Raw genomic sequence first — 25,924 nt, 5'->3', positions numbered from 1 at the left:
CTCGCTCGCTCTGTCTCTCTCTCTCTCTCTCTCTCTCTCTCCCCTAGGTAATAGCAGCAGACTGTAAAAGGGTAACAGTGTTGAAGTATTTCCTGGAGGCTCTGTGTGGTCAGGAACAACCTCTCTTGGCCTTCAAGGGAGGGAAGTATGTTTCCATGGCAACCTCTCCCCAACCCAGCAGCCCTGGTGACGCCCACGGTCGACACGACTCACAGACCGAGAGAGAGGTGTGTGTTTGTTTCTCTCTCTTACTTATCAAATGTTCTCGCAGGCTCTTATCCAAGTGTCTCGAGAGGTGTGTGTCTGTGACTCTGTCTCTCAATCCTCGATTATTTGTTTTTAAGTCTAGCCGCTGAGTTACACACCTGTCTCAACTAGTCACCGTCATGAATACCTTGGTTAGCTGAATCAGATGTGTAGGGTGTAGTTAGATGTGTGTCCACTAACATGTCCCTCTACGCCCCTCTCCGCTGTGGTGATGTGTCTTAGAGTGATGACGTCATCGTGGAGGCAGAGTCGTCTGTTTCGGAGGGGGATGAGGGCGGGGGTAGCGAGGATGACATCAGAGAGCTCCGGGCCAGACGCAGCGCCCTCACTAACAGACTGGCTCAGCAGCAAAGACGCAGGGACAAGATACAGGTCACACACATACACACTATATACACACTCACACACACTATATACACACTCACACACACACACTATATACACACTATATACACACTCACACACCATATACACTATATACACATTATATACACACTCACACACACACACACACTATATACACACTCACACACACACACACTATATACACACTCACACACACACACACTATATACACACTATATACACACTCACACACCATATACACACACCATATACTCACTATATACACACACACACACACACACACACACCACATTCTCACTATATACACACTCACACAGACACACACACACACCATATATTCACTATATACACACTCACACAGACACACACACACACCATATATTCACTATATACACACTATATACACACACACCATATACTCACCATATACTCACTATATACACACTCACACAGACACACACACACCATATATTCACTATATACACACCATATACACACTATACACACTCACACACACACACACCATATACACACTCACACAGATACACACTATATTCTCACTACATACATACACACTCACACACACACACTATATACACAGACACACACACACACACACTATATACTCACTATATACAGTGAGGGAAAAAAGTATTTGATCCCCTGCTGATTTTGTACGTTTGCCCACTGACAAAGACATGATCAGTCTATAATTTTAATGGTAGGTTTATTTGAACAGTGAGAGACAGAATAACAACAAAACAATCCAGAAAAACGCATGTCAAAAATGTTATAAATTGATTTGCATTTTAATGAGGGAAATAAGTATTTGACCCCTCTGCAAAACATGACTTAGTACTTGGTGGCAAAACCCTTGTTGGCAATCAGAGGTCAGACGTTTCTTGTAGTTGGCCACCAGGTTTGCACACATCTCAGGAGGGATTTTGTTCCACTCCTCTTTGCAGATATTCTCCAAGTCATTAAGGTTTCGAGGCTGACGTTTGGCTACTCGAACCTTCAGCTCCCTCCACAGATTTTCTATGGGATTAAGGTCTGGAGACTGGCTAGGCCACTCCAGGACCTTAATGTGCTTCTTCTTGAGCCACTCCTTTGTTGCCTTGGCCGTGTGTTTTGGGTCATTGTCATGCTGGAATACCCATCCACGACCCATTTTCAATGCCCTGGCTGAGGGAAGGATGTTCTCACCCAAGATTTGACGGTACATGGCCCTGTCCATTGTCCCTTTGATGCGATGAAGTTGTCCTGTCCCCTTAGCAGAAAAACACCCCCAAAGCATAGTTTCCACCTCCATGTTTGACGGTGGGGATGGTGTTCTTGGAGTCATAGGCAGCATTCCTCCTCCTCCAAACACGGCGAATTGAGTTGATGCCAAAGAGCTCGATTTTGGTCTCATCTGACCACAACACTTTCACCCAGTTCTCCTCTGAATCATTCAGATGTTCATTGGCAAACTTCAGCCGGCCCTGTAAATGTGCTTTCTTGAGCAGGTGGACCTTGCGGGCGCTGCAGGATTTCAGTCCTTCACGGCGTAATGTGTTACCAATTGTTTTCTTGGTGACTATGGTCCCAGCTGCTTTGAGATCATTGACAAGATCCTCCCGTGTAGTTCTGGGCTGAATCCTCACTGTTCTTATGATCATTGCAACTCCACGAGGTGAGATCTTGCATGGAGCCCCAGGCTGAGGGAGATTGACAGTTCTTTGTTTCTTCCATTTGCGAATAATCGCACTAACTGTTGTCACCTTCTCACCAAGCTGCTTGGCGATGTTCTTGTAGCCCATTCCAGCCTTGTGTAGGTCTACAATCTTGTCCCTGACATCCTTGGAGAGCTCTTTGGTCTTGGCCATGGTGGAGAGTTTGGAATCTGATTGATTGATTGCTTCTGTGGACAGGTGTCTTTTATACAGGTAACAAGCTGAGATTAGGAGCACTCCCTTTAAGAGTGTGCTCCTAATCTCAGCTCGTTACCTGTATAAAAGACACCTGGGAGCCAGAAATCTTTCTGATTGAGAGGGGGTCAAATACTTATTTTCCTCATTAAGATGCAAATCAATTTATAACATTTTCGAAATGTGTTTTTCTGGATTTTGTTGTTGTTATTCTGTCTCTCACTGTTCAAATAAACCTACCATTAAAATTATAGACTGATCATTTCTTTGTCAGTGGGCAAACGTACAAAATCAGCAGGGGATCAAATACTTTTTTCCCTCACTGTACACACTCACACAGATACACACCATATTCTCACTACATACACACTCACACACACACACACACACACACATATATACACAGACACACACACACACTATATACTCACTATATACACACTCACACAGACACACACCATATTCTCACTACATACACACACACACACACACACTATATAAACAGACACACACACACACTATATACTCACTACATACACACTCACACAGACACACACCATATTCTCACTACATACACACTCACACACACACACTATATACACAGACACACACACACACTATATACTCACTATATACACACTCACACAGACACACACTATATTCTCACTACACACACACAGACACACACAGACACACACACAGACACACACCATATACTCACTATATACAGTGGGGGAAAAAAGTATTTAGTCAGCCACCAATTGTGCAAGTTCTCCCACTTAAAAAGATGAGAGAGGCCTGTAATTTCCATCATAGGTACACGTCAACTATGACAGACAAAATGAGAAAAAAATCCAGAAAATCACATTGTAGGATTTTTTTATGAATTTCTTTGCAAATTATGGTGGAAAATAAGTATTTGGTCAATAACAAAAGTTTCTCAATACTTTGTTATATACCCTTTGTTGGCAATGACACAGGTCAAACGTTTTCTGTAAGTCTTCACAAGGTTTTCACACACTGTTGCTGGTATTTTGTCCCATTCCTCCATGCATATCTCCTCTAGAGCAGTGATGTTTTGGGGCTGTCGCTGGGCAACACAGACTTTCAACTCCCTCCAAAGATTTTCTATGGGGTTGAGATCTGGAGACTGGCTAGGCCACTCCAGGACCTTGAAATGCTTCTTACGAAGCCACTCCTTCGTTGCCTGGGCGGTGTGTTTGGGATCATTGTCATGCTGAAAGACCCAGCCACGTTTCATCTTCAATGCCCTTGCTGATGGAAGGAGGTTTTCACTCAAAATCTCACGATACATGGCCCCATTCATTCTTTCCTTTACACGGATCAGTCGTCCTGGTCCCTTTGCAGAAAAACTGCCCCAAAGCATGATGTTTCCACCCCCATGCTTCACAGTAGGTATGGTTCTTTGGATGCAACTCAGCATTCTTTGTCCTCCAAACACGACGAGTTGAGTTTTTACAAAAAATTTCTATTTTGGTTTCATCTGACCATATGACATTCTCCCAATCCTCTTCTGGATCATCCAAATGCACTCTAGCAAACTTCAGACGGGCCTGGACATGTACTGGCTTAAGCAGGGGGACACGTCTGGCACTGCAGGATTTGAGTCCCTGGCGGCGTAGTGTGTTACTGATGGTAGGCTTTGTTACTTTGGTCCCAGCTCTCTGCAGGTCATTCACTAGGTCCCCCCGTGTGGTTCTGGGATTTTTGCTCACCCTTCTTGTGATCATTTTGACCCCACGGGGTGAGATCTTGCGTGGAGCCCCAGATCGAGGGAGATTATCAGTGGTCTTGTATGTCTTCCATTTCCTAATAATTGCTCCCACAGTTGATTTCTTCAAATCAAGCTGCTTACCTATTGCAGATTCAGTCTTCCCAGCCTGGTGCAGGTCTACAATTTTGTTTCTGGTGTCCTTTGACAGCTCTTTGGTCTTGGCCATAGTGGAGTTTTGAGTGTGACTGTTTGAGGTTGTGGACAGGTGTCTTTTATACTGATAACAAGTTCAAACAGGTGCCATTAATACAGGTAACCAGTGGAGGACAGAGGAGCCTCTTAAAGAAGAAGTTACAGGTCTGTGAGAGCCAGAAATCTTGCTTGTTTGTAGGTGACCAAATACTTATTTTCCACCATAATTTCATTAAAAATCATACAATGTGATTTTCTGGATTTTTTTTCTCAATTTGTCTGTCATAGTTGACGTGTACCTATGATGAAAATTACAGGCCTCTCTCATCTTTTTAAGTGGGAGAACTTGCACAATTGGTGGCTGACTAAATACTTTTTTCCCCCCACTGTACACACTCACACACACACACACCATATACTCACTATATACACACTATATACACAGACACACTATATACTCTCTATACACACACACACACACACACACACTATATACACAATCACACAGACACACACACTATATACACACACTCACTCACTCACTCACACACACACACATACACACTATATACACACTCACTCACACACACACACACATCTGGTGATTCTGCAGATGTTTACACTCACAGACATACAGTGGGGCAGTGAATAATGTGAGACGTTAGATGTACAGTGGGGCTTGACATTATTGATAAAGATGAAAAAAAAAATGACTGTATAAAATAAGTCATTCAAATACTGAGCTACATCATATGGTACATTTTTTTTGGGAAATTATAGTGTTTTATACTAATAAAACTGGTCAAAGAAAAATATTTTGTTTAAAGGTAAAATGCTAGTGGATACCCATAGACTTCCAGTTATTGCGCTAACGCTAGTTAGCATTTGCTCACAAAACTACTTCTAACTTCCTTCATACTCGACACAGAGACATTTTGTATCCACTAGTTCATCAGACTCTGAGGAAGTAGATGAAGGGCCTCAGTGCAAAAATCACAAAGTATCCCTTTAACAAGTAATGCTTTTTAATTATTAATATATATATATATATATATATATACACTGCTCAAAAAAATAAAGGGAACACTTAAACAACACCATGTAACTCCAAGTCAATCACACTTCTGTGAAATCAAACTGTCCACTTAGGAAGCAACACTGACTGACAATACATTTCACATGCTGTTGTGCAAATGGAATAGACAACGGGTGGAAATTATAGGCAATTAGCAAGACACCCCCAATAAATGACTGGTTTTGCAGGTGGTGACCACAGACCACTTCTCAGTTCCTATGCTTCCTGGCTGATGTTTTGGTCACTTTTGAATGCTGGCGGTGCTTTCACTCTAGTGGTAGCATGAGACGGAGTCTACAACCCACACAAGTGGCTCAGGTAGTGCAGCTCATCCAGGATGGCACATCAATGCGAGCTGTGGCAAGAAGGTTTGCTGTGTCTGTCAGCGTAGTGTCCAGAGCATGGAGGCGCTACCAGGAGACAGGCCAGTACATCAGGAGACGTGGAGGAGGCCGTAGGAGGGCAACAACCCAGCAGCAGGACTGCTACCTCCGCCTTTGTGCAAGGAGGAGCAGGAGGAGCACTGCCAGAGCCCTGCAAAATGACCTCCAGCAGGCCACAAATGTGCATGTGTCTGCTCAAACGATCAGAAACAGACTCCATGAGGGTGGTATGAGGGCCCGACGTCCACAGGTGGGGGTTGTGCTTACAGCCCAACACCGTGCAGGACATTTGGCATTTGCCAGAGAACACCAAGATTGGCAGATTTGCCACTGGCGCCCTGTGCTCTTCACAGATGAAAGCATGTTCACACTGAGCACATGTGACAGACGTGACAGAGTCTGGAGACACCGTGGAGAACGTTCTGCTGCCTGCAACATCCTCCAGCATGACCGGTTTGGCGGTGGGTCAGTCATGGTGTGGGGTGGCATTTCTTTGGGGGGCCGCACAGCCCTCCATGTGCTCGCCAGAGGTAGCCTGACTGCCAGTAGGTACCGAGATGAGATCCTCAGACCCCTTGTGAGACCATATGCTGGTGCGGTTGGCCCTGGGTTCCTCCTAATGCAAGACAATGCTAGACCTCATGTGGCTGGAGTGTGTCAGCAGTTCCTGCAAGAGGAAGGCATTGATACTATGGACCGCCCGTTCCCCAGACCTGAATCCAATTGAGCACATCTGGGACATCATGTCTCGCTCCATCCACTAACGCCACGTTGCACCACAGACTGTCCAGGAGTTGGCGGATGCTTTAGTCCAGGTCTGGGAGGAGATCCCTCAGGAGACCATCCGCCACCTCATCAGGAGCATGCCCAGACGTTGTAGGGAGGTCATACAGGCACGTGGAGGCCACACACACGACTGAGCCTCATTTTGACTTGTTTTAAGGACATTACATCAAAGTTGGATCAGCCTGTAGTGTGGTTTTCCACTTTAATTTTGAGGGTAACTCCAAATCCAAACCTCCATGGGTTGATACATTTGATTTCCATTGATAATTTTTATGTGATTTTGTTGTCAGCACATTCAACTATGTAAAGAAAAAAGTATTTAATAAGATTATTTCATTCATTCAAATCTAGGATGTGTTATTTTAGTGTTCCCTTTATTTTTTTGAGCAGTGTATATACAGTGAGGGAAAAAAGTATTTGATCCCCTGCTGATTTTGTACGTTTGCCCACTGACAAAGAAATGATCAGTCTATAATTTTAATGGTAGGTTTATTTGAACAGTGAGAGACAGAATAACAACAAAAAATCCACAAAAACGCATGTCAAAAATGTTATAAATTGATTTCCATTTTAATGAGGGAAATAAGTATTTGACCCCGTCTCAATCAGAAATATTTCTGGCTCCCAGGTGACTTTTTATACAGGTAACAAGCTGAGATTAGGAGCACACTCTTAAAGGGAGTGCTCATAATCTCAGTTTGTTACCTGTATAAAAGACACCTGTCCACAGAAGCAATCAATCAATCAGGTTCCAAACTCTCCACCATGGCCAAGACCAAAGAGCTCTCCAAGGATGTCAGGGACAAGATTGTAGACCTACACAAGGCTGGAATGGGCTACAAGACCATCACCAAGCAGCTTGGTGAGAAGGTGACAACAGTTGGTGCGATTATTCACAATTGGAAGAAACACAAAATAACTGTCAATCTCCCTCGGCCTGGGGCTCCATGCAAGATCTCACCTCGTGGAGTTGCAATGATCATGAGAACGGTGAGGAATCAGCCCAGAACTACACGGGAGGATCTTGTCAATGATCTCAAGGCAGCTGGGACCATAGTCACCAAGAAAACAATTGGTAACACACTACGCCGTGAAGGACTGAAATCCTGCAGCGCCCGCAAGGTCCCCCTGCTCAAGAAAGCACATATACAGGGCCGTCTGAAGTTTGCAAATGAACATCTGAATGATTCAGAGGAGAACTGGGTGAAAGTGTTGTGGTCAGATGAGACCAAAATTGAGCTTTTTGGCATTAACTCAACTCGCCGTGTTTGGAGGAGGAGGAATGCTGCCTATGACCCCAAGAACACCATCCCCACCGTCAAACATGGAGGTGGAAACATTATGCTTTGGGGGTGTTTTTCTGCTAAGGGGACAGGACAACTTCACCACATCAAAGGGACGATGGACGGGGCCATGTACCGTCAAATCTTGGGTGAGAACCTCCCTCAGCCAGGGCATTGAACATGGGTCGTGGATGGGATTCCAGCATGACAATGACCCAAAACACACGGCCAAGGCAACAAAGGAGTGGCTCAAGAAGAAGCACATTAAGGTCCTGGAGTGGCCTAGCCAGTCTCCAGACCTTAATCCCATAGAAAATCTGTGGAGGGAGCTGATGGTTTGAGTTGCCAAACGTCAGCCTCGAAACCTTAATGACTTGGAGAAGATCTGCACAGAGGAGTGGAACAAAATCCCTCCTGAGATGTGTGCAAACCTGCTGGCCAACTACAAGAAACGTCTGACCTCTGATTGCCAACAAGGGTTTTGCCACTAAGTCATGTTTTGCAGAGGGGTCAAATACTTATTTCCCTCATTAAAATGCAAATCAATTTATAACATTTTTGACATGTGTTTTTCTGGATTTTTTTGTTGTTATTCTGTCTCTCACTGTTCAAATAAACCTACCATTAAAATTATAGACTGATCATGTCTTTGTCAGTGGGCAAACGTACAAAATCAGCAGGGAATTAAATACTTTTTTCCCTCACTGTATGTAGATGTAGGGGTCAAAATTATTGACACCCCTAAAGATTATTTCTAAATAAAATAGTAAAAAGTTTAGTATTTGGTCACATATTCCTAGCATGCAATGATTACATTAAGCTTGTGACTCATTTGCTGTTTGTTTTGGTTGTGTTTCAGATTATTTTGTTCCCAATAGAAATTAATGGTAAATAATGTATTTTGTCATTTTGGATTCACTTTTATTATAAATAGGAACGGAATATTTTTCTAAACACTTCTACATGAATGTGAATGCTACCATGATTACAGAAAATCCTGAATGAATTGTGAATAATGATGAGTGAGAAAGTTAGAGGGTCAAAGGTCATACCCCCAAGACATAATCTTGATTATTGTCCAGTCGTGTGGTCCAGTGCTGCAAGGAAAGACCTAGTTAAGCTGCAGCTGGCCCAGAACAGAGCGGCACGTCTTGCTCTTCATTGTAACCAGAGGGCTGATATAAATACTATGCAAGAGCCAGTCTCTCTTGGCTAAAAGTTGAGGAGAGACTGACTGCATCAGTTCTTCTTTTTATAAGAAACATTAATTGTTTGCATAGTCAACTTACACACAGCTCTGACACACACACTTACCCCACCAGACATGCCACCAGGGGTCTTTTCACAGTCCCTAAATCCAGAACAAATTCAAGAAAGCGTACAGTATTATATAGAGCCATTATTGCATTGAACTCCGTTCCAACTCATATTGCTCAAATAAACAGCAAACCTGGTTTCAAAAAACAGATAAAGCAACACCTCACGTCACAACGCCTCTCCCCTATTTGACCTAGATAGTTTGTGTGTATGTATTGATATGAAGGCTACGTGTGCCTTAAAAAAAAAAAAAAATGTAGTTCTGTCCTTGAGCTGTTCTTGTCTGATAATGTTCTGTATTATGTCATGTTTCATGTTTTGTGTGGACCCCAGGAAGAGTAGCTGCTGCTTTTGCAACAGCTAATAGGGATCCTAATAAAATACCAAATACCAAATGCTAACCTCTCACCATAACCAATAACAGGGGAGGTTAGCATTTCTTAGGGGTATGATCTTTGACCATATGTAACATTTATCAATAAAAGTGACTCAAAAATGACCAATACATTATTTACCATGCATTTTATATTGGACACAAAATAATCTGAAACGCAACCTAAATTAACTGCAAATGTATCCAACCAACAAGTTTGTAGAGCCACAAGCTTGATGTAGTCAGTGAGTAAGATTACATGCACACAATAATGTGATTATTGTGGACAGTCAGATTAATATAATAGTTTGTTTAAAATGTTTAAATGCTTTGCTAGAAGAATGATTTCCCTAATAATGCTGTTTCCATGGACACATCTGAAATCATGCTACCTGATGGTACTTTGATAAATGCAGGAAATCGTCAATCAAAATAAACGTTCTACCACAGCGACCATGTTATTTTTGGGAAGTATATTTGATTCTTAGTTCGGACATATAACGTTTGTATGTGAAAACTATTTCTAAAGCGCATACACTGTTGTTCTGAACTCACTTCACTCGTGCTAAAGAGGGAGGCTTGCGCTACCAGTGCTGGCACAAATACACCGCTGGAACGCCGATTTAAGATGTTTACCTAATAATTTGAAAGATGCTCAGAAAAGCAGGTGTTTTAATCGGCTTACTTCCATTATGACCTTCCACCGATTTTAAGATGAGCAGAGGTAAGGTGTTTACATGACTAATGCCATAATCAGTTTAATATTGAATTATTCCTGTGCATGTAAACGTACTCATTGCATGCTATGAATACAGTGGGGAGAACAAGTATTTGATACACTGCCGATTTTGCAGGTTTTCCTACTTACAAAGCATGTAGAGGTCTGTCATTTTTATCATAGGTACACTTCAACTGTGAGAGACGGAATCTAAAACAAAAATCCAGAAAATCACATTGTATGCTTTTTAAGTAATTAATTTGCATTTTATTGCATTACATAAGTATTTGATCACCTACCAACCAGTAAGAATTCCGGCTCTCACAGACCTGTTAGTTTTTCTTTAAGAAGCCCTCCTGTTCTCCAAATGACAGACCTCTACATGCTTTGTAAGTAGGAAAACCTGCAAAATCTGCAGTGTATCAAATACTTGTTCTCCCCACTGTATGAGACCAAATACTAAACTTTCGACTACTTTATTTATAAGAATCTTTAGGAGTGTCAATAATTTTGACCCCTACCTTTTTGAGGAAAAAAATATTACTTAATAAACTAAATCTCTTTCTCTGGGCGATTGTATTAGTATGAAATAATATAATTTCCCAATTTTTTGGTGCATACTATATAGCTCAGCATTTATTTTATACACTCATTATTGGTCATCTTTTTTAAGGGTGTCAATAATTTTGGACACCACTGTATGTCCTGAATTATTGTGCGTATTAACGTGTGTGTGTGTGTGCGTTAACATCATTTACATTTTAGTCATTTAGCAGACGCTCTTATCCAGAGCGACTTACAGTTAGTGCATACATTATTTTATCGAACCCACAACCCTGGCGTTGCAAACGCCATGCTCTACCAACTGAGCTATATCCCCTGCCGGCCATTCCCTCCCCTACCCTGGACGATGCTGGGCCAATTGCGCGCCGCCCCATGGGTCTCCCGGTCGCGGCCGGCTACGACAGAGCCTGGATTCGAACCAGGATCTCTAGTGGCACAGCTAGCACTGTGATGCAGCGCCTTAGACCACTGCGCCACTCGGGAGTGTGTATATGTGTGTGTGTTAACATGCGTGTGTGTGTCTCCCTCCGTGCAGGCGGTGTTACAGACGTGTGGTCAGTTGGAGTTAGAGGTGCGTCCTCTTTTCCTGGTCCCCGACACCAACGGCTTCATCGATCACCTCACCGGCCTCAAGACACTACTGCAGTCTAGGACTTACATACTGGTGGTGCCCCTCATAGGTAACTAACACACTACATACACACAGGCTTCATCGACCACCTCGACACTCTCTCTCTCTCTCTCTCTCTCTCTCTCTCTCTCTCTCTCTCTCTCTCTCTCTCTCTCTCTCTCTCTCTCTCTCTCTCTCTCTCTCTCTCTCTCTCTCTCCCCCTCTCTCTCTAGTCGGAGTGCATGATGGGAGTGAGTCGGGAAGCAGGAGCGATTGTGGGAGCGACTGACATTTTTTCACTCTATTGGATATCTGTGTTTTCAGGGTGTGTGTATATACAGTGGGTGGAAACAAGTATTTAGTCAGCCACCAATTGTGCAAGTTCTCCCACTTAAAAAGATGAGAGAGGCCTGTAATTTTCATCATAGGTACACGTCAACTATGACAGACAAAATGAGAGAGAAAAAATCCAGAAAATCACATTGTAGGATTTTTTATGAATTTATTTGCAAATTATGGTGGAAAATAAGTATTTGGTCAATAACAAAAGTTTCTCAATACTTTGTTATATACCCTTTGTTGGAAATGACACAGGTCAAACGTTTTCTGTAAGTCTTCACAAGGTTTTCACACACTGTTGCTGGTATTTTGGCCCATTCCTCCATGCAGATCTCCTCTAGAGCAGTGATGTTTTGGGGCTGTCGCTGGGCAACACAGACTTTCAACTCCCTCCAAAGATTTTCTATGGGGTTGAGATCTGGAGACTGGCTAGGCCACTCCAGGACCATGAAATGCTTCTTACGAAGCCACTCCTTCGTTGCTCGGCCGGTGTGTTTGGGATCATTGTCATGCTGAAAGACCCAGCCACGTTTCATCTTCAATGCCCTTGCTGAAGGAAGGAGGTTTTCACTCAAAATCTCACGATACATGGCCCCATTCATTCTTTCCTTTACACGGATCAGTCGTCCTGGTCCCTTTGCAGAAAAACAGCCCCAAAGCATTATGTTTCCACCCCCATGCTTCACAGTAGGTATGGTGTTCTTTGGATGCAACTCAGTATTCTTTGTCCTCCAAACACGACGAGTTGAGTTTTTACCAAAAATTTCTATTTTGGTTTCATCTGACCATATGACATTCTCCCAATCCTCTTCTGGATCATCCAAATGCACTCTAGCAAACTTCAGACGGGCCTGGACATGTACTGGCTTAAGCAGGGGGACACGTCTGGCACTGCAGGATTTGAGTCCCTGGCGGCGTAGTGTGTTACTGATGGTAGGCTTTGTTACTTTGGTCCCAGCTTTCTGCAGGTCATTCACTAGGTCCCCCCGTGTGGTTCTGGGATTTTTGCTCACCGTTCTTGTGATCATTTTGACCCCACGGGGTGAGATCTTGCGTGGAGCCCCAGATCGAGGGAGATTATCAGTGGTCTTGTATGTCTTCCATTTCCTAATAATTGCTCCCACAGTTGATTTCTTCAAACCAAGCTGCTTACCTATTGCAGATTCAGTCTTCCCAGCCTGGTGCAGGTCTACAATTTTGTTTCTGGTGTCCTTTGACAGCTCTTTGGTCTTGGCCATAGTGGAGTTTGGAGTGTGACTGTTTGAGGTTGTGGACAGGTGTCTTTTATACTGATAACAAGTTCAAACAGGTGCCATTAATACAGGTAACGAGTGGAGGACAGAGGAGCCTCTTAAAGAAGTTGTTACAGGTCTGTGAGAGCCAGAAATCTTGCTTGTTTGTAGGTGACCAAATACTTATTTTCCACCATAATTTGCAAATAAATTCATTAAAAATCATACAATGTGATTTTCTGGATTTTTTTTCTCAATTTGTCTGTCATAGTTTGTGTACCTATGATGAAAATTACAGGCCTCTCTCATCTTTTTAAGTGGGAGAACTTGCACAATTGGTGGCTGACTAAATACTTTTTTCCCCCACTGTGTATATATATATATATATATATATATATATATTAGTTTAGTTGTTTTAAGGTTATCTTGTCTCACTGTCACTAAGCACGTATGGGGTGGTGTGATCGTTGAGGTTGTTTTTTTCGAGGGCTGGTTGCAATGGCCACTCGCGGAGGGTTGTGGTTTGAAAAAGTTAGTCGGCAGCATGAAGTAAAGATTCCTGCTGCGGCAGGGTGTTCCGTGGAAGAACGTAGCTTAGCAGTGGGTGCTATCATTGGGTATGATATAATAAAATCAGCCTTGAGGATGAATAGTGCATATTCTTAGATTCCATTGAAAAGGTGAATGCGATAGTTGAGAGTGGTGTTGTGTTGCGGGAGACACAGACGTCGGTATTTCGTCTTATGAATCCGGCGAAGGAAGTTATACTTTCTAACGTGCCACCATTTGTTAGAGATGAAGTGTAGGAGCGAGAGTTATCTCGTAATGGTCAACTTGTATCTACAATAAAAATGGTTCTTTTTCGATGCAAATCTCCTTTGCTGAAACATGTCGTGTCTCATTGGCGACAAGTGCATCTGATTTTAAAGAAGGATAGTGACGAACTGAATTTAGCGTTCAGTTTTAAGATTGACGGATTTCATTATGTGATCTATGCCTCTACTGAATCAATGAAATGCTTTGGCTGTGGAAGAGAGGGGCATTTGATACGTTATTGTCCCGAGAATGAGCTTGCAGAGCCCGGTAGCAGCTTTAGGCGCTGGTGCAGCTAATGCACCACAGCGAAGGGATGAACATTCTAAGGGTGCAGGGGAAGGGAGAAGGTGGGCAGATGTGGTTGGAAAAGTAGGAAAGGAAAGCAGTGTGGCTACGGGGGCAATTGTGGTAGATCAGAACAAAGAGGGAGGGGAAACCGCCGGTGAGACCGTGACTGGGGTCGCTGAGTCGGTGCTGGAAAATGAAATTAGAGGTCAAGAGGAGATTGAAACAATGGAAAATGAAGCAGCTGTTTTCAAAGTACCGAGGAGTAAGAGGAAGAATTTAAGGGGTGGTGAAGGGTCTAGAGCAGGGGTGTCAAACTCATTTTAGCTCAGGGGCCACATGGAGGAAAATCTATTCCCAAGTGGGCCGGACCGGAAAAATCATGGTATATATAACTTAAAAACAACAACTTCAGATTGTTTTCTTTGTTTTAATACGATCAACATACAACATAAAGCTGGAGCCTGAGGACAGTGTGTCCAAAATAGTACAAGCACAACATCACTATTAATCATAAAACACGTCAAGTTTATTTGAAAATTCTAAAGAAAAAGAACACACAAACACACAATGCCTCAGTGATTAACAGAACTGTTTCACAGATCACAGAACTATATCAGGGTGTCATTTCTCAGGCAGAAATGTAGATAAAAATAATGAAATCCTGTTCCCCAAACAAGTGCAAGAACCACAGAGTCAAGAATAGGTTAAATATACAAATAAAATAAAATCAATTAAAAACAATAGCACATCAACATAAAAACATATAAACATAAAGCTGGAGCCTGAGGACAGTGTCCAAAAGCACAACATCACTATTAATCATAAAACACCTCAAGTTATTTGAAAGTTCTGAGGACAAAGAACACACAAACACACAATGCCTCAGTGATTCACAGAAGTATATCACAGATCACAGAACTATATCAGGGTGTCATTTCTCAGGCAGAAATGTAGATAAAAATAATGAAATCCTGTTCCCCAAACAAGTGCAAGAACCACAGAGTCAAGAATAGGTTAAATATACAAATAAAATAAAAACAATTAAAAACAATAGCACATCAACATAAAAACATATAAACATAAATCTGAAGCGTTGCTCAAACTCCCGTAACAGTCCCGTTATTTTATCTTTGAACCGCTTCATGTCTGCCACATGTTGGGTCGCGCACACTTTTTCAGACAGGGGAAGTGAGCTGCATCACCACCGGCAAGTTGCGTCTCCCACAATGACAGCTTCAACTTGAAAGAACGTATGCTGTCATAATACTGCGTGACAACTTTGTTGCGCCCTTGCAGCTGTTTGTTCAAGTTATTCAGGTGCTCTGTAACATCCACCATAAATGCAAGGTCCTGCATCCATTCTGCGGAATGAAATTCTAACACTGGTTTGCCCTTTTCTTCCATGAACTGTTCAATTTCTTCTCGTAAATCAAAGAAACGCCTCAGCACAGCACCTCGGCTTAACCATCTTACCTCAGTGTGGTATGGCAGGCCATAGATGTGGTCTTTCTCTCTGAGAAGGCTGTCAAACTGACGGTAATTCAGGCTTCTGGATCGGATGAAATTAACAGTTTGGATGACCACCTTCATGACGTTATCCATCTTTAATGACTTGCAACACAAAGCCTCCTGGTGCAAAATACAGTGAAAAGTCAAAAAATCACGTCCTCCATTTGCAGATTGCACTTTCTCTCTGAACTTTGTCACAACGCCTGCTTTTTTCCCGATCATTGAGGGCGCACCATCTGTAGCCAGGCTGACAGCGCGGGACCAGTCCACTCCGACCCTGTCCAGCGCGCCGACGAGTGCGGTAAAAATATCAGCTGCTGTCGTTGTATCTGTCATCGGCACCAACTCCACAAACTCCTCGGTGATGGTCAATGTGTCATCAACTCCAGCGGATGAAAATGGCCAGTTGTGCAACATCTGTAATGTCCGTGCTTTCATCAATTGCAACCGAAAACGCAATAAATGACTTTACTTTTTGCTTCAACTGGCTGTCCAAATCCACTGAAAGATCGGAAATCCTGTCTGCAACTGTGTTTCTTGTCAGGCTGATATTTGCAAAAGCCTGCCGCTTTTCAGGGCACACAATCTCCGCTGCCTTCATCATGCATGTTTTTACAAATTCACCCTCACTAAATGGTTTTGAAGCCACTGCGATTTCATTAGCAATGAGGTAGCTAGCTTTCACTGCAGCGTCACTGATGTCTCAGCTGTGAGTAAACACAGACTGCTGTTTCTTCAGACCCGCCAACAGTTCATTCACCTTCTCTCATCTCCGCTGTCCTTGAAAGTTGTCATATTTGTCGGCATGAAGACTCACATAGTGGCGACGAAGGTTATATTCTTTCAGCACTGCAACATGCTCTGAACACACCAAACATACAGCTTTCCCATTCAATTCCGTGAATAAATAGGATGACCATTTTTCTTGGAACACTCTGCACTCTGCGTCCTCTCTTTTTTGACAGAGACATATTGGGGCAATGAGGGTGCCAAAGCACATAATGTTAAAAGTAAAAGCCGTAATAAATATCGCGGGCAAAACAAAGTAGCTCATTGGCTGCACGTGCTTGACCTACTTGCTCTGCCCCGGTATAAACAGTTTGCTTGCTTAACACAATTGCTATTGCGCCATCCAGTGGACGCAATTGGAACAGCAGTTTATTTTATTGAAAAATTGCAGCGCATTTTTATACTTAATTTATTTATTTATTATTATTTATTTATTTTCCGAAATCATCTCGCGGGCCGGATTAAACCCGTTTGCGGGCCTGATCCGGCCCGCGGGCTGTACGTTTGACACCCCTGGTCTAAAGGTTTGGCGCATAATGAAGGTGTCCAGACGCACTCCAGCGGAGTCAGTGGATTGGCTGCTGGAGGAACCTCTGGTGTATGGGGCAAGACTGGATTGTACAACTGCAGCTGTTCCACATTTCTCCAATATTCTGGTGAAGGGCAAAATCATCACCCTAAAACAGTTAATGGCCATGGCTGGGCCCACCTTAATGGATGGAAGACGGGTGGCTGAACATTTAGGGGTGAGGTCGGAAAGGATTGTCGGACAACTGCTGGGAAGGCTCTGTCAGCAGAAGAGTGGTTTACGCTTAATAGTCACAAGAAGAAAGTACAAGATGAAAACGTCTCATTTCCAAGACTGAGGATTACACCCAATATCCCAAAGTCAGAAAGAAAGGCGTTATTACTGGATTTGAGAGGGTTGGAAGAGGTGGGTTTGGATGAGGTGAATGGGAAATACAGTGGGGAAAACAAGTATTTAGTCAGCCACCAATTGTGCAAGTTCTCCCACTTAAAAAGATGAGAGAGGCCTGTAATTTTCATCATAGGTACACGTCAACTATGACAGACAAATTGAGAAAGAAAATCACATTGTAGGATTTTTTATAAATTTATTTGCAAATTATGGTGGAAAATAAGTATTTGGTCACCTACAAACAAGCAAGATTTCTGGCTCTTACAGACCTGTAACTTCTTCTTTAAGAGGCTCCTCTGTCCTCACTCGTTACCTGTATTAATGGCACCTGTTTGAACTTGTTATCAGTATAAAAGACACCTGTCCACAACCTCAAACAGTCACACTCCAAACTCCACTATGGCCAAGACCAAAGAGCTGTCAAAGGACACCAGAAACAGAATTGTAGACCTGCACCAGGCTGGGAAGACTGAATCTGCAATAGGTAAGCAGCTTGGTTTGAAGAAATCAACTGTGGGAGCAATTATTAGGAAATGGAAGACATACAAGACCACTGATAATCTCCCTCGATCTGGGGCTCCACGCAAGATCTCACCCCGTGGGGTCAAAATGATCACAAGAACGGTGAGCAAAAATCCCAGAACCACACGGGGGGACCTAGTGAATGACCTGCAGAGAGCTGGGACCAAAGTAACAAAGCCTACCATCAGTAACACACTACGCCGCCAGGGACTCAAATCCTGCAGTGCCAGACGTGTCCCCCTGCTTAAGCCAGTACATGTCCAGGCCCGTCTGAAGTTTGCTAGAGTGCATTTGGATGATCCAGAAGAGGATTGGGAGAATGTCATATGGTCAGATGAAACCAAAATATAACTTTTTGGTAAAAACTCAACTCGTCGTGTTTGGAGGACAAAGAATGCTGAGTTGCATCCAAAGAACACCATACCTACTGTGAAGCATGGGGGTGGAAACATCATGCTTTGGGGCTGTTTTTCTGCAAAGGGACCAGGACGACTGATCCGTGTAAGGAAAGAATGAATGGGGCCATGTATCGTGAGATTTTGAGTGAAAACCTCCTTCCATCAGCAAGGGCATTGAAGATGAAACGTGGCTGGGTCTTTCAGCATGACAATGATCCCAAACACACCGCCCGGGCAATGAAGGACTGGCTTCGTAAGAAGCATTTCAAGGTCCTGGAGTGGCCTAGCCAGTCTCCAGATCTCAACCCCATAGAAAATCTTTGGAGGGAGTTGAAAGTCGTGACGTGTACCTATGATGAAAATTACAGGCCTCTCTCATCTTTTTAAGTGGGAGAACCTGCACAATTGGTGGCTGACTAAATACTTTTTTTCCCCACTGTACTTATATAAGGGGTGTGTCAAGGTTTTTAATAAAGATGCATTGAAGAATAGAAAATACTTGGAGGGTAAAACTGGGCATTGGTGACGAGGTAAAGCCAGCATGGAGAGCACTGTACAAGCCACCGTTACAGAAGGGCACTGGTGACATGCAATGGAAGGTTTGCAGTTAATGCTTTTGTTTCTGTTATTAACTCAGATGTTGGAGATAGATGTCCTTTTTATAACATAAGAGAAACAAATTGTCACTGTTTTATAGAGTGTGAGAGGATAAAGCCTCTCTTTGAAATACTGGAGTCTTTGTTTACAGCTGTAGGGGAGATTTTCAATAACACTGTTTTTATTTTGGGGTTTCAATCTAATAAGCAACAGAAAGGAAATATCAACTGTTACATCTTATTTTGGGGCAAGCTAAGATGTACATTTTTCTGAGTAGGAAACATAAGATAGAAACTGGATATGGGCAGGATGTAAGATGTGTTTATAAAGGATTAGTGAAAGCAAGAATAAAAGTGGATTTTGAGTTATTTTCGGCTGTAAAAGATCTCCCATTGTTTGAGGAGAGGTGGGTTTACGAAGGAGCGGTGTGTTTTGTGGAGAAGGGGAAACTATTTTTTGTTGAAGAAATTAGTTGAATGTATATGATTTTTTATTTTATTGTATTTTTTGTTTTAAAAAATAATAATAAATAGGAATGACACATTTGTTGTTTAATTTCTGAAAAGGCACAGTGTCATTATTTGTGTTAATTATTAAGTATAAAATAAAGGTTTTATAAAACTCACTCTCTCTCTCCCCCCTCTCTCTCCCCACTCTCTCTCCCTCCCTCTCTCTCCGCCCTCTGCCTCTCTCTCTCTCCCTCCCCCCCTCTCTCTCTCCCTCTTTCTCCCCCTCCCCCCCTCCCCCTCTCTCTCCCCCTCTCTCTCTCTCCCCCTCCCCATTCTCTCCCCCTCTCTCTCTCCCCCCTCTCCCTCTCTCTATCTCCCTTCTCCAGTGATAACAGAGTTGGATGGTCTGGCGAAGGGTCAAGAGAGCTGCGGAGGCTCCGGCGGTGTTCGTGGCGGCGGCGGTGGTTCCCGTGGTAACCCTGGCGGTGGGGGAGCGGCCCACGCACGGGCGGTCCAGGAGAAGGCCAAGGTTGCCGTGGCGTTTTTGGAGCGAGGGTTCGAGGCCAGGGAGCCCTGTCTCAGAGCGCTGACCAGCAGAGGAAGTCAACTGGAGTCCATCGCCTTCCGCAGCGAAGACACCTCCGGACAACAGGTGTGTGTGTGGGGAGAGAGAAGGGGTGTGTGTGTGTGTTTTAAGGTGTGTATAAGCACCCATATCCTCTGTTAAGAGAGCAGTGTTTTACCATCTCTAGTATGTGAATTAGTTTGGAGCAGTCTGACTGCATATCAATGTATTTTCATCCAGTTTTGGGCTGTCGTTGAAAATCAGCTTTAGATTTACCGGTCGCTCCCCGCCCCCTACCTCCCTTTCTCTCTCTCCAGGGGAACAATGATGATGTCATCTTGTCCTGCTGTCTCCACTACTGCAAAGACAAGGCTAAGGACTTCATGCCTGCACAGAGAGGTAGATAAAAACCTTGCATACCACCACACATTTACATCATGCCTGATTTGTCTATACTTTTATATTAACCCCCCTCTTTCCCTCTATCTTCTCCTCCCCCAAACTCCTCTCCCCCCCACTTCTTCTCCACCATCCCCCCCAATCTCTGCTCCCCTCTGTTCCCTCCGCTCCTCTCTCTCCCCTCCCCTCCCAACCTCGTCACCCCTCCTCTCTCCCCTCCCCACCCAACCTCTGCACCCCTCCTCTCTCTCTCTCCCCAACCTCTTCCCCTCCTTACCCCCCTCCCCTCCTCTCCCCAACCTCCTCTCCCCTCCCCAACCTCTACCTCTCTCCACCCCTCCCTCCCCCCCTCCTCTCTACCAGACGGTCCGGTGCGGTTGCGTCGGGAGGTGGTTCTTCTGACAGATGACCGTAACCTGCGGGTCAAAGCCCTGACCAGGAATGTGCCGGTCAGAGACATCCCCTCCTTCCTCACCTGGGCCAAAGTGGGCTGAACCGGGTCACACATTAGACCACGCCCAGAGGACCCAAACAACCAATCAACTGCTGAGAACCGCTGGCCACCTCCCACACCATCGGAGTGGAGGAGGAGCCTAGAAACTAATGCAGAAGAGAAGACTGATGGAGAGAGAGAAGAAAAATTGAAACTAAAAAGCATTTTTTTTTTGTGGATTGAGTTTAATGGGCTGAGAGCTTTTTACCCTCTCGTTGTGATGAGGTGTGTGTGTTAACCACTTAGCTCATGGAGCGAGAGAGAGCGGAGGGAGGGAAGGAGGAGAGGAGAGGAGCAGGGAGAGTTTTAAGAGATGCAGGAAGGCTGGACCAGGAGGAGAGGTAGAAGACAGAAGGAGGAGAGGTAGAAGACAGAAGGAGGAGAGGTAGAAGACAGAAGGAGGAGAGGTAGAAGACAGAAGGAGGAGAGGTAGAAGACAGAAGGAGGAGAGGTGTGTGTTCATTTCTGGTTTCTCCAGTCCAGCCATGCGTTGTGTGTAACTTCTGCAGTGTGTTCCCAAGGCCAGCGGCAGTATTTACCTCTGTGGAGATGACTGAGAGGAAGAGAGACATGGAATAGAGAGGGTTGGGGAGGTTAGGACTGGACGACGGAAGGCCCTAGCCTGACTGAGAAGTCAGGGTCTGTTTGACTGACAGCTGTCTGGAACCCCAGAGCAGCACAGACAGAGAGGCTCTGTAGGGGGGGTGGCAGGGGAGGGAGGTTGTAGTGTTGGGGTACCTTCATCAACCCACCCTCCTCCAGGTCCCCGTGACCCCGAGCCACACTCTCAGCCTCTGATGACCCGGAAGTGGTCCGTTTCAGTTCCTGTAAACCCATGAAGTGATTTGCATCTCAGTTGCCAAGCAACAGTGTTGGGCGATGTTGTTGCCCCCAGCAGCTTGTGTTGACTGACAGTCATTCCCAAGGCTTCTGTAAAGGAACAGCTTTAAAGACAAAGAAAAAATACTTTGTATTTTTTAGTATTGTGCTGTTGGTGGGTGTGTGTTGTTTCTGAGTTGGCTGGTGTATCCATTGTGTGTGTGATGTTTATACTCTACAGAAGAGCTTGTCTGGCAAGTTAGTGTTCTCACTCACCTACCCTTTTGGTTTGTTGTTTTTAAACATTAAGAAATTATAATGAGATTGAAAGTTAGTTTTAGTTCATCGTATATTTTGTGTTTGTTTCCCTTTAGTTTTTACCACCACCTATGGGTAACTCATCAGCTCCTTCAGCTTCTATAAATTATATATCTATGTTCATTCTAAGCGCAGAACTCTGTGCTGCTCTGTTTCTTTATGAGTGGCTAAGACCCAGGCTGCGTCCAAAATGATACCCTACGGGCCCTGGTCAAACGTCTATAGGAAACAGGGTGCCAATAGGGTTCTGTAGCACAACAGTGTGCACATGTAAACAAGCTAGTATGATAAGTGTGTTTACCACAAACGTGCGTGTGTGTGTGTGTGTGTGTGTGTCAGAGTACACAACATATGCACTGCGTCAGACAGACAGTCTTTTCACAACCGTAAAACGTCCCACACAATGTAAACAAAGATGACATCTGTGAATGACATACCTGACGTAATATGCTCAGTCAGCATGCTGTAATGGTTTATTACGCATGCTGACGTTAAACGTGTTACCAGTTCTAATCTGTTCACCAGACGGCACAAGTTAGTTGGCTTTTATCTGTTTATACCTGTCTATGACAGTAACACGCAGACATACACACAGTTGAGTCATTTCACAAAGCTGTAAACATCAGTCTTGTTAGCCAAGTCTATGAACAACTATAGATAGACTTGGTATAAATGAGTTGAGACTCTCGATCATTTGATCTTTACCTTTGTGTGTGTGTGTGTGTGTAAACTCAATTTATTCAAGAATATTTGCCGAAACCATAGCTAGTTAACTTGTTGATCCCACTTGTTTAGGAATCTTTGGGTGCGTCCCAATGATCTCTCCTTTCTCCCGAAGTGTGCCCTTTGTGGGAGGGATTGGTGAACGAGTGCACACTTCAGGAGGAAGGAGAGATTCCCGGGACGCCCCCTCTCTCTACTCGTATTATTCTGTTCTGTCTATATGCTGGAGCCGACCGCAGGCCTGCATGTACTATCCTATCACAATGCTTTTTCATTCTTTTCCATTAGTTGTTTGAATAAATGATGTTTTGATTCAAATCAGTTTTCTGTTTATTTATTTATGTTTACGTGTGTGTGGTGTACGATGATGGGTTTACATCACGTGTCAAACTCATTCCATGGAAGGCCAAGTACCTGCGGGGTTTTCACTCCTCCCTTGTACTTGATTGATGAATTAAGGTCACTGATTAGTAAGGAACTCCTCACCTGGTTGTCTAGGTCTTAATTGAAAGGAAAAACTAAAAACCCACAGACACTCGGCCCTCAGTGGAATGAGTTCGACATCATTGGTGGTTTGTTGTGTCTGGCAACGCATGTCGCGTTAGAATGACATCATCTAACGCGTACCATGGACCCAACAATTCTGTGTTTTCATTGGCTAGCAATGTATTACCCCCCGCCTCTGGCTGGATTTCATTGAGTCCTCAACATGTCACTGTTTCGTCGACCAGGAAGCAGATATGGAATATGGAAAGAAAATGGCTTCCGCTACATTCTACAGCCACAAAGTCCAAATTGGCTAAATCGTAAAAATTGTTTTGCTTTTTGGTCTTAATTTAAGGTTAGGTTTAGGAATAAGGTTAGCAGTGTGGTTAGTGTTAGGTTTAAAATCACATTTTAAGAAGATAAATTGTAGAAATAGGCGTGGTTTATGACTTTGTGGCTGTGGTAACTAGTGACAACCGAAGTATTTACATTTACATTTTAGTCATTTAGCAGACGCTCTTATCCAGAGCGACTTACAGGAGCAATTAGGGTTAAATGCCTTGCTCAAGGGCACATCGACAGATTTTTCACCTAGTCGGCTTGGGGATTAGAACCAGCGACCTTTCGGTTACTGGCACAACGCTCTTAACCACTAAGCTACCTGCTTAGGGGAATAGGACTCATGATGCCAGTTCGGTAGAGGAAGCCCAGACAGTTTGCTTTTGGGTAGGTCGAGTACAGGTTGTAGCATGTCCCTCGAGGAGGGAAGAAAGAGATTTTGACTTGGAAAAGTGGAATATTTTCAGGAGTTGGGTAATTGGTTAAGGGAGGAGGATTGGAGGGAAAGCGAGAAGAGATTAAAAAGACTGAGGGAGGCAGAGGATAGGGTTAAATCTGTTGAAGGGTATGTCGAGGAAGATTGGTGTCAAGTTCAAACAGAGTGAGCCGGACGCCAGTTCGAGTTCTGGAGGTGAAATGAAAGAGGGGGAAGGTGTGGTGAGGAGCCCGAGCCTGAGAGGAGTGGTGTGAGTAGTAGAGCTGTACCAGTACAGAGGGATAGGCCAACGAGTGGTATATGCTTCAGTAAGATTGGATTTTTAGCGTTTATAGTAATGGTTATCAACTGTACTGCAGGGATGGAACGTATGTCGCAGAAAACTGAGGTTGTGGTGGCAGCTTCAAATAAGTATTTGGGTGTACGAGATTTGACGTCAGAAGAGTTACAGGGTGTGTTGAATGGTGGTGTCCTAGACAGATTAGGTGGAGTATGGTGGTGGGATTTTCATGAGTGTAGGGTTAGATGGTAGGGTAATCTGTGCCACTCGGTCACGTTGTCAACAAAGCAGCATAAAATAAATGTTAGAATTTTCAAACTAGTTTTCATTGGGAAGGCAGATAAAGCGTTTAAAAAATAAAAAGCAATCACTTTTGCATGTGAAAATACAGAATCCGACTCATTACACACGTTCTTAATTATGTCACTTTTATTTTGAGCCGACCATGACCATCCACTCAAGAAAACATCGTCTCGCGGCTGAATCTAGTTGATGATCCCTGGACTAGGGTCTGATTTTATGGTGCTTTCAAGACAACTGGGAACTCGGAAAATTAACGATTCAAATCATGATGTCAGTGATCTTCAGGTCGGAATGTCAGCGCTCTAGAAAGATGCCAGAGTCTAATTGGAATGAATGGCAGTAGAGGCATAGGTGATGCATTTCCGGCTTGTGATATCAGAAATTGTGTAATAGAATGATTGTCAACCTAAAACACTGTCATATGATGTAAATATAGTATAGAGGTTTTATATTTGTATTTCCTGTAGAAATATATCTGTAGAAATATATCTAAGTCTCGATGTCTCAATTTGTTTTTTTCTTGGAAATCTGTGAGTGATCTTATATGATACAATATCAGTACTTGTTGCATTTACAACTTGTCTAAGTCCTATCATCAACCATAACTCCTAATTCTAGATCTCTTAACAAAAATAGTCCAGATGTGCATTCCAAGAGGCTCCCGTTTTTCGGCGATCATGTTCCCTAGTGAGAATGTCAGTTGGTTTGAATAAATATTCCAAAATGTTGCGGTGAAGCTGGAAAGACCTCCTTTCTGTACGGATTACTGTCTTTTTAGCTGCAATATTCAAACTGGAAATGACTGCTACCTATTTCTTCTCCTTCTCTCCAGACCCCCAACAGCTAACTCTCCCTGAAGAGGAGGTTCCCCCTAAACAGCAGCAGCACTGTGAGCAGGAGCAGTTTAAAAGTACATCAGAGAATTCACAATAGAGAGAAACCTCCACTTCAGAGATGTCCTTCATGTCCTAAAACCTCTAAGGAGTTTAGAACGACACCAGACACTTCACACAGGGGAGCCATAATACGAGTGTGCTGTGTGTGGTAAAGGATTTGCCTACTTAGACTCTTTAAAAGATCATTTGCAAATTCACACGTGTGAGAAATCATTTAAGTGCCAAGAATGTGGCAAATCCTTCAGATCCAAGACATACTTCAACAAGCATATGATTACTACTCATCCAGGAGTAAAGACATGCAGCTGTCCTGTGTGCAATAAAAGCTTTAAGACTCCAAGCCATTTTAAAACGCATCAGTTCACCCACACAGAGGAAAAACCACACATAGGAGAAATCACAAGTGTTCTGTGTGCACTAAATGCTTTGC

At 43.6% G+C, this 25,924-nt stretch overlaps 1 protein-coding gene across 1 annotated transcript in view; it reads left to right on the top strand.

Annotated features, from left to right (window-relative positions):
- The window catches only part of LOC121541347 (telomerase-binding protein EST1A), a 45,127-nt gene extending 23,880 nt beyond the window's left edge, over nt 1–21,247 (top strand). Inside the window, exons 14-19 of the mRNA XM_045207940.1 lie at nt 48–227; nt 490–639; nt 11,505–11,649; nt 19,824–20,089; nt 20,320–20,401; nt 20,765–21,247. Coding sequence (XP_045063875.1) covers nt 48–227; nt 490–639; nt 11,505–11,649; nt 19,824–20,089; nt 20,320–20,401; nt 20,765–20,895 — 954 coding nt within the window. The 3' untranslated portion in view covers nt 20,896–21,247. The remainder of the gene's footprint in view (nt 1–47; nt 228–489; nt 640–11,504; nt 11,650–19,823; nt 20,090–20,319; nt 20,402–20,764) is intronic.
- Nucleotides 21,248–25,924: the final 4,677 nt, after the last annotated feature.

This window comes from Coregonus clupeaformis, chromosome 27 (genome assembly GCF_020615455.1).
Source record: "Coregonus clupeaformis isolate EN_2021a chromosome 27, ASM2061545v1, whole genome shotgun sequence".
Lineage (NCBI taxonomy): Eukaryota > Metazoa > Chordata > Actinopteri > Salmoniformes > Salmonidae > Coregonus > Coregonus clupeaformis.
The sequence above is the reverse complement of the archived record's forward strand: the minus strand, read 5'-3'. Positions and strand labels throughout refer to the sequence as shown.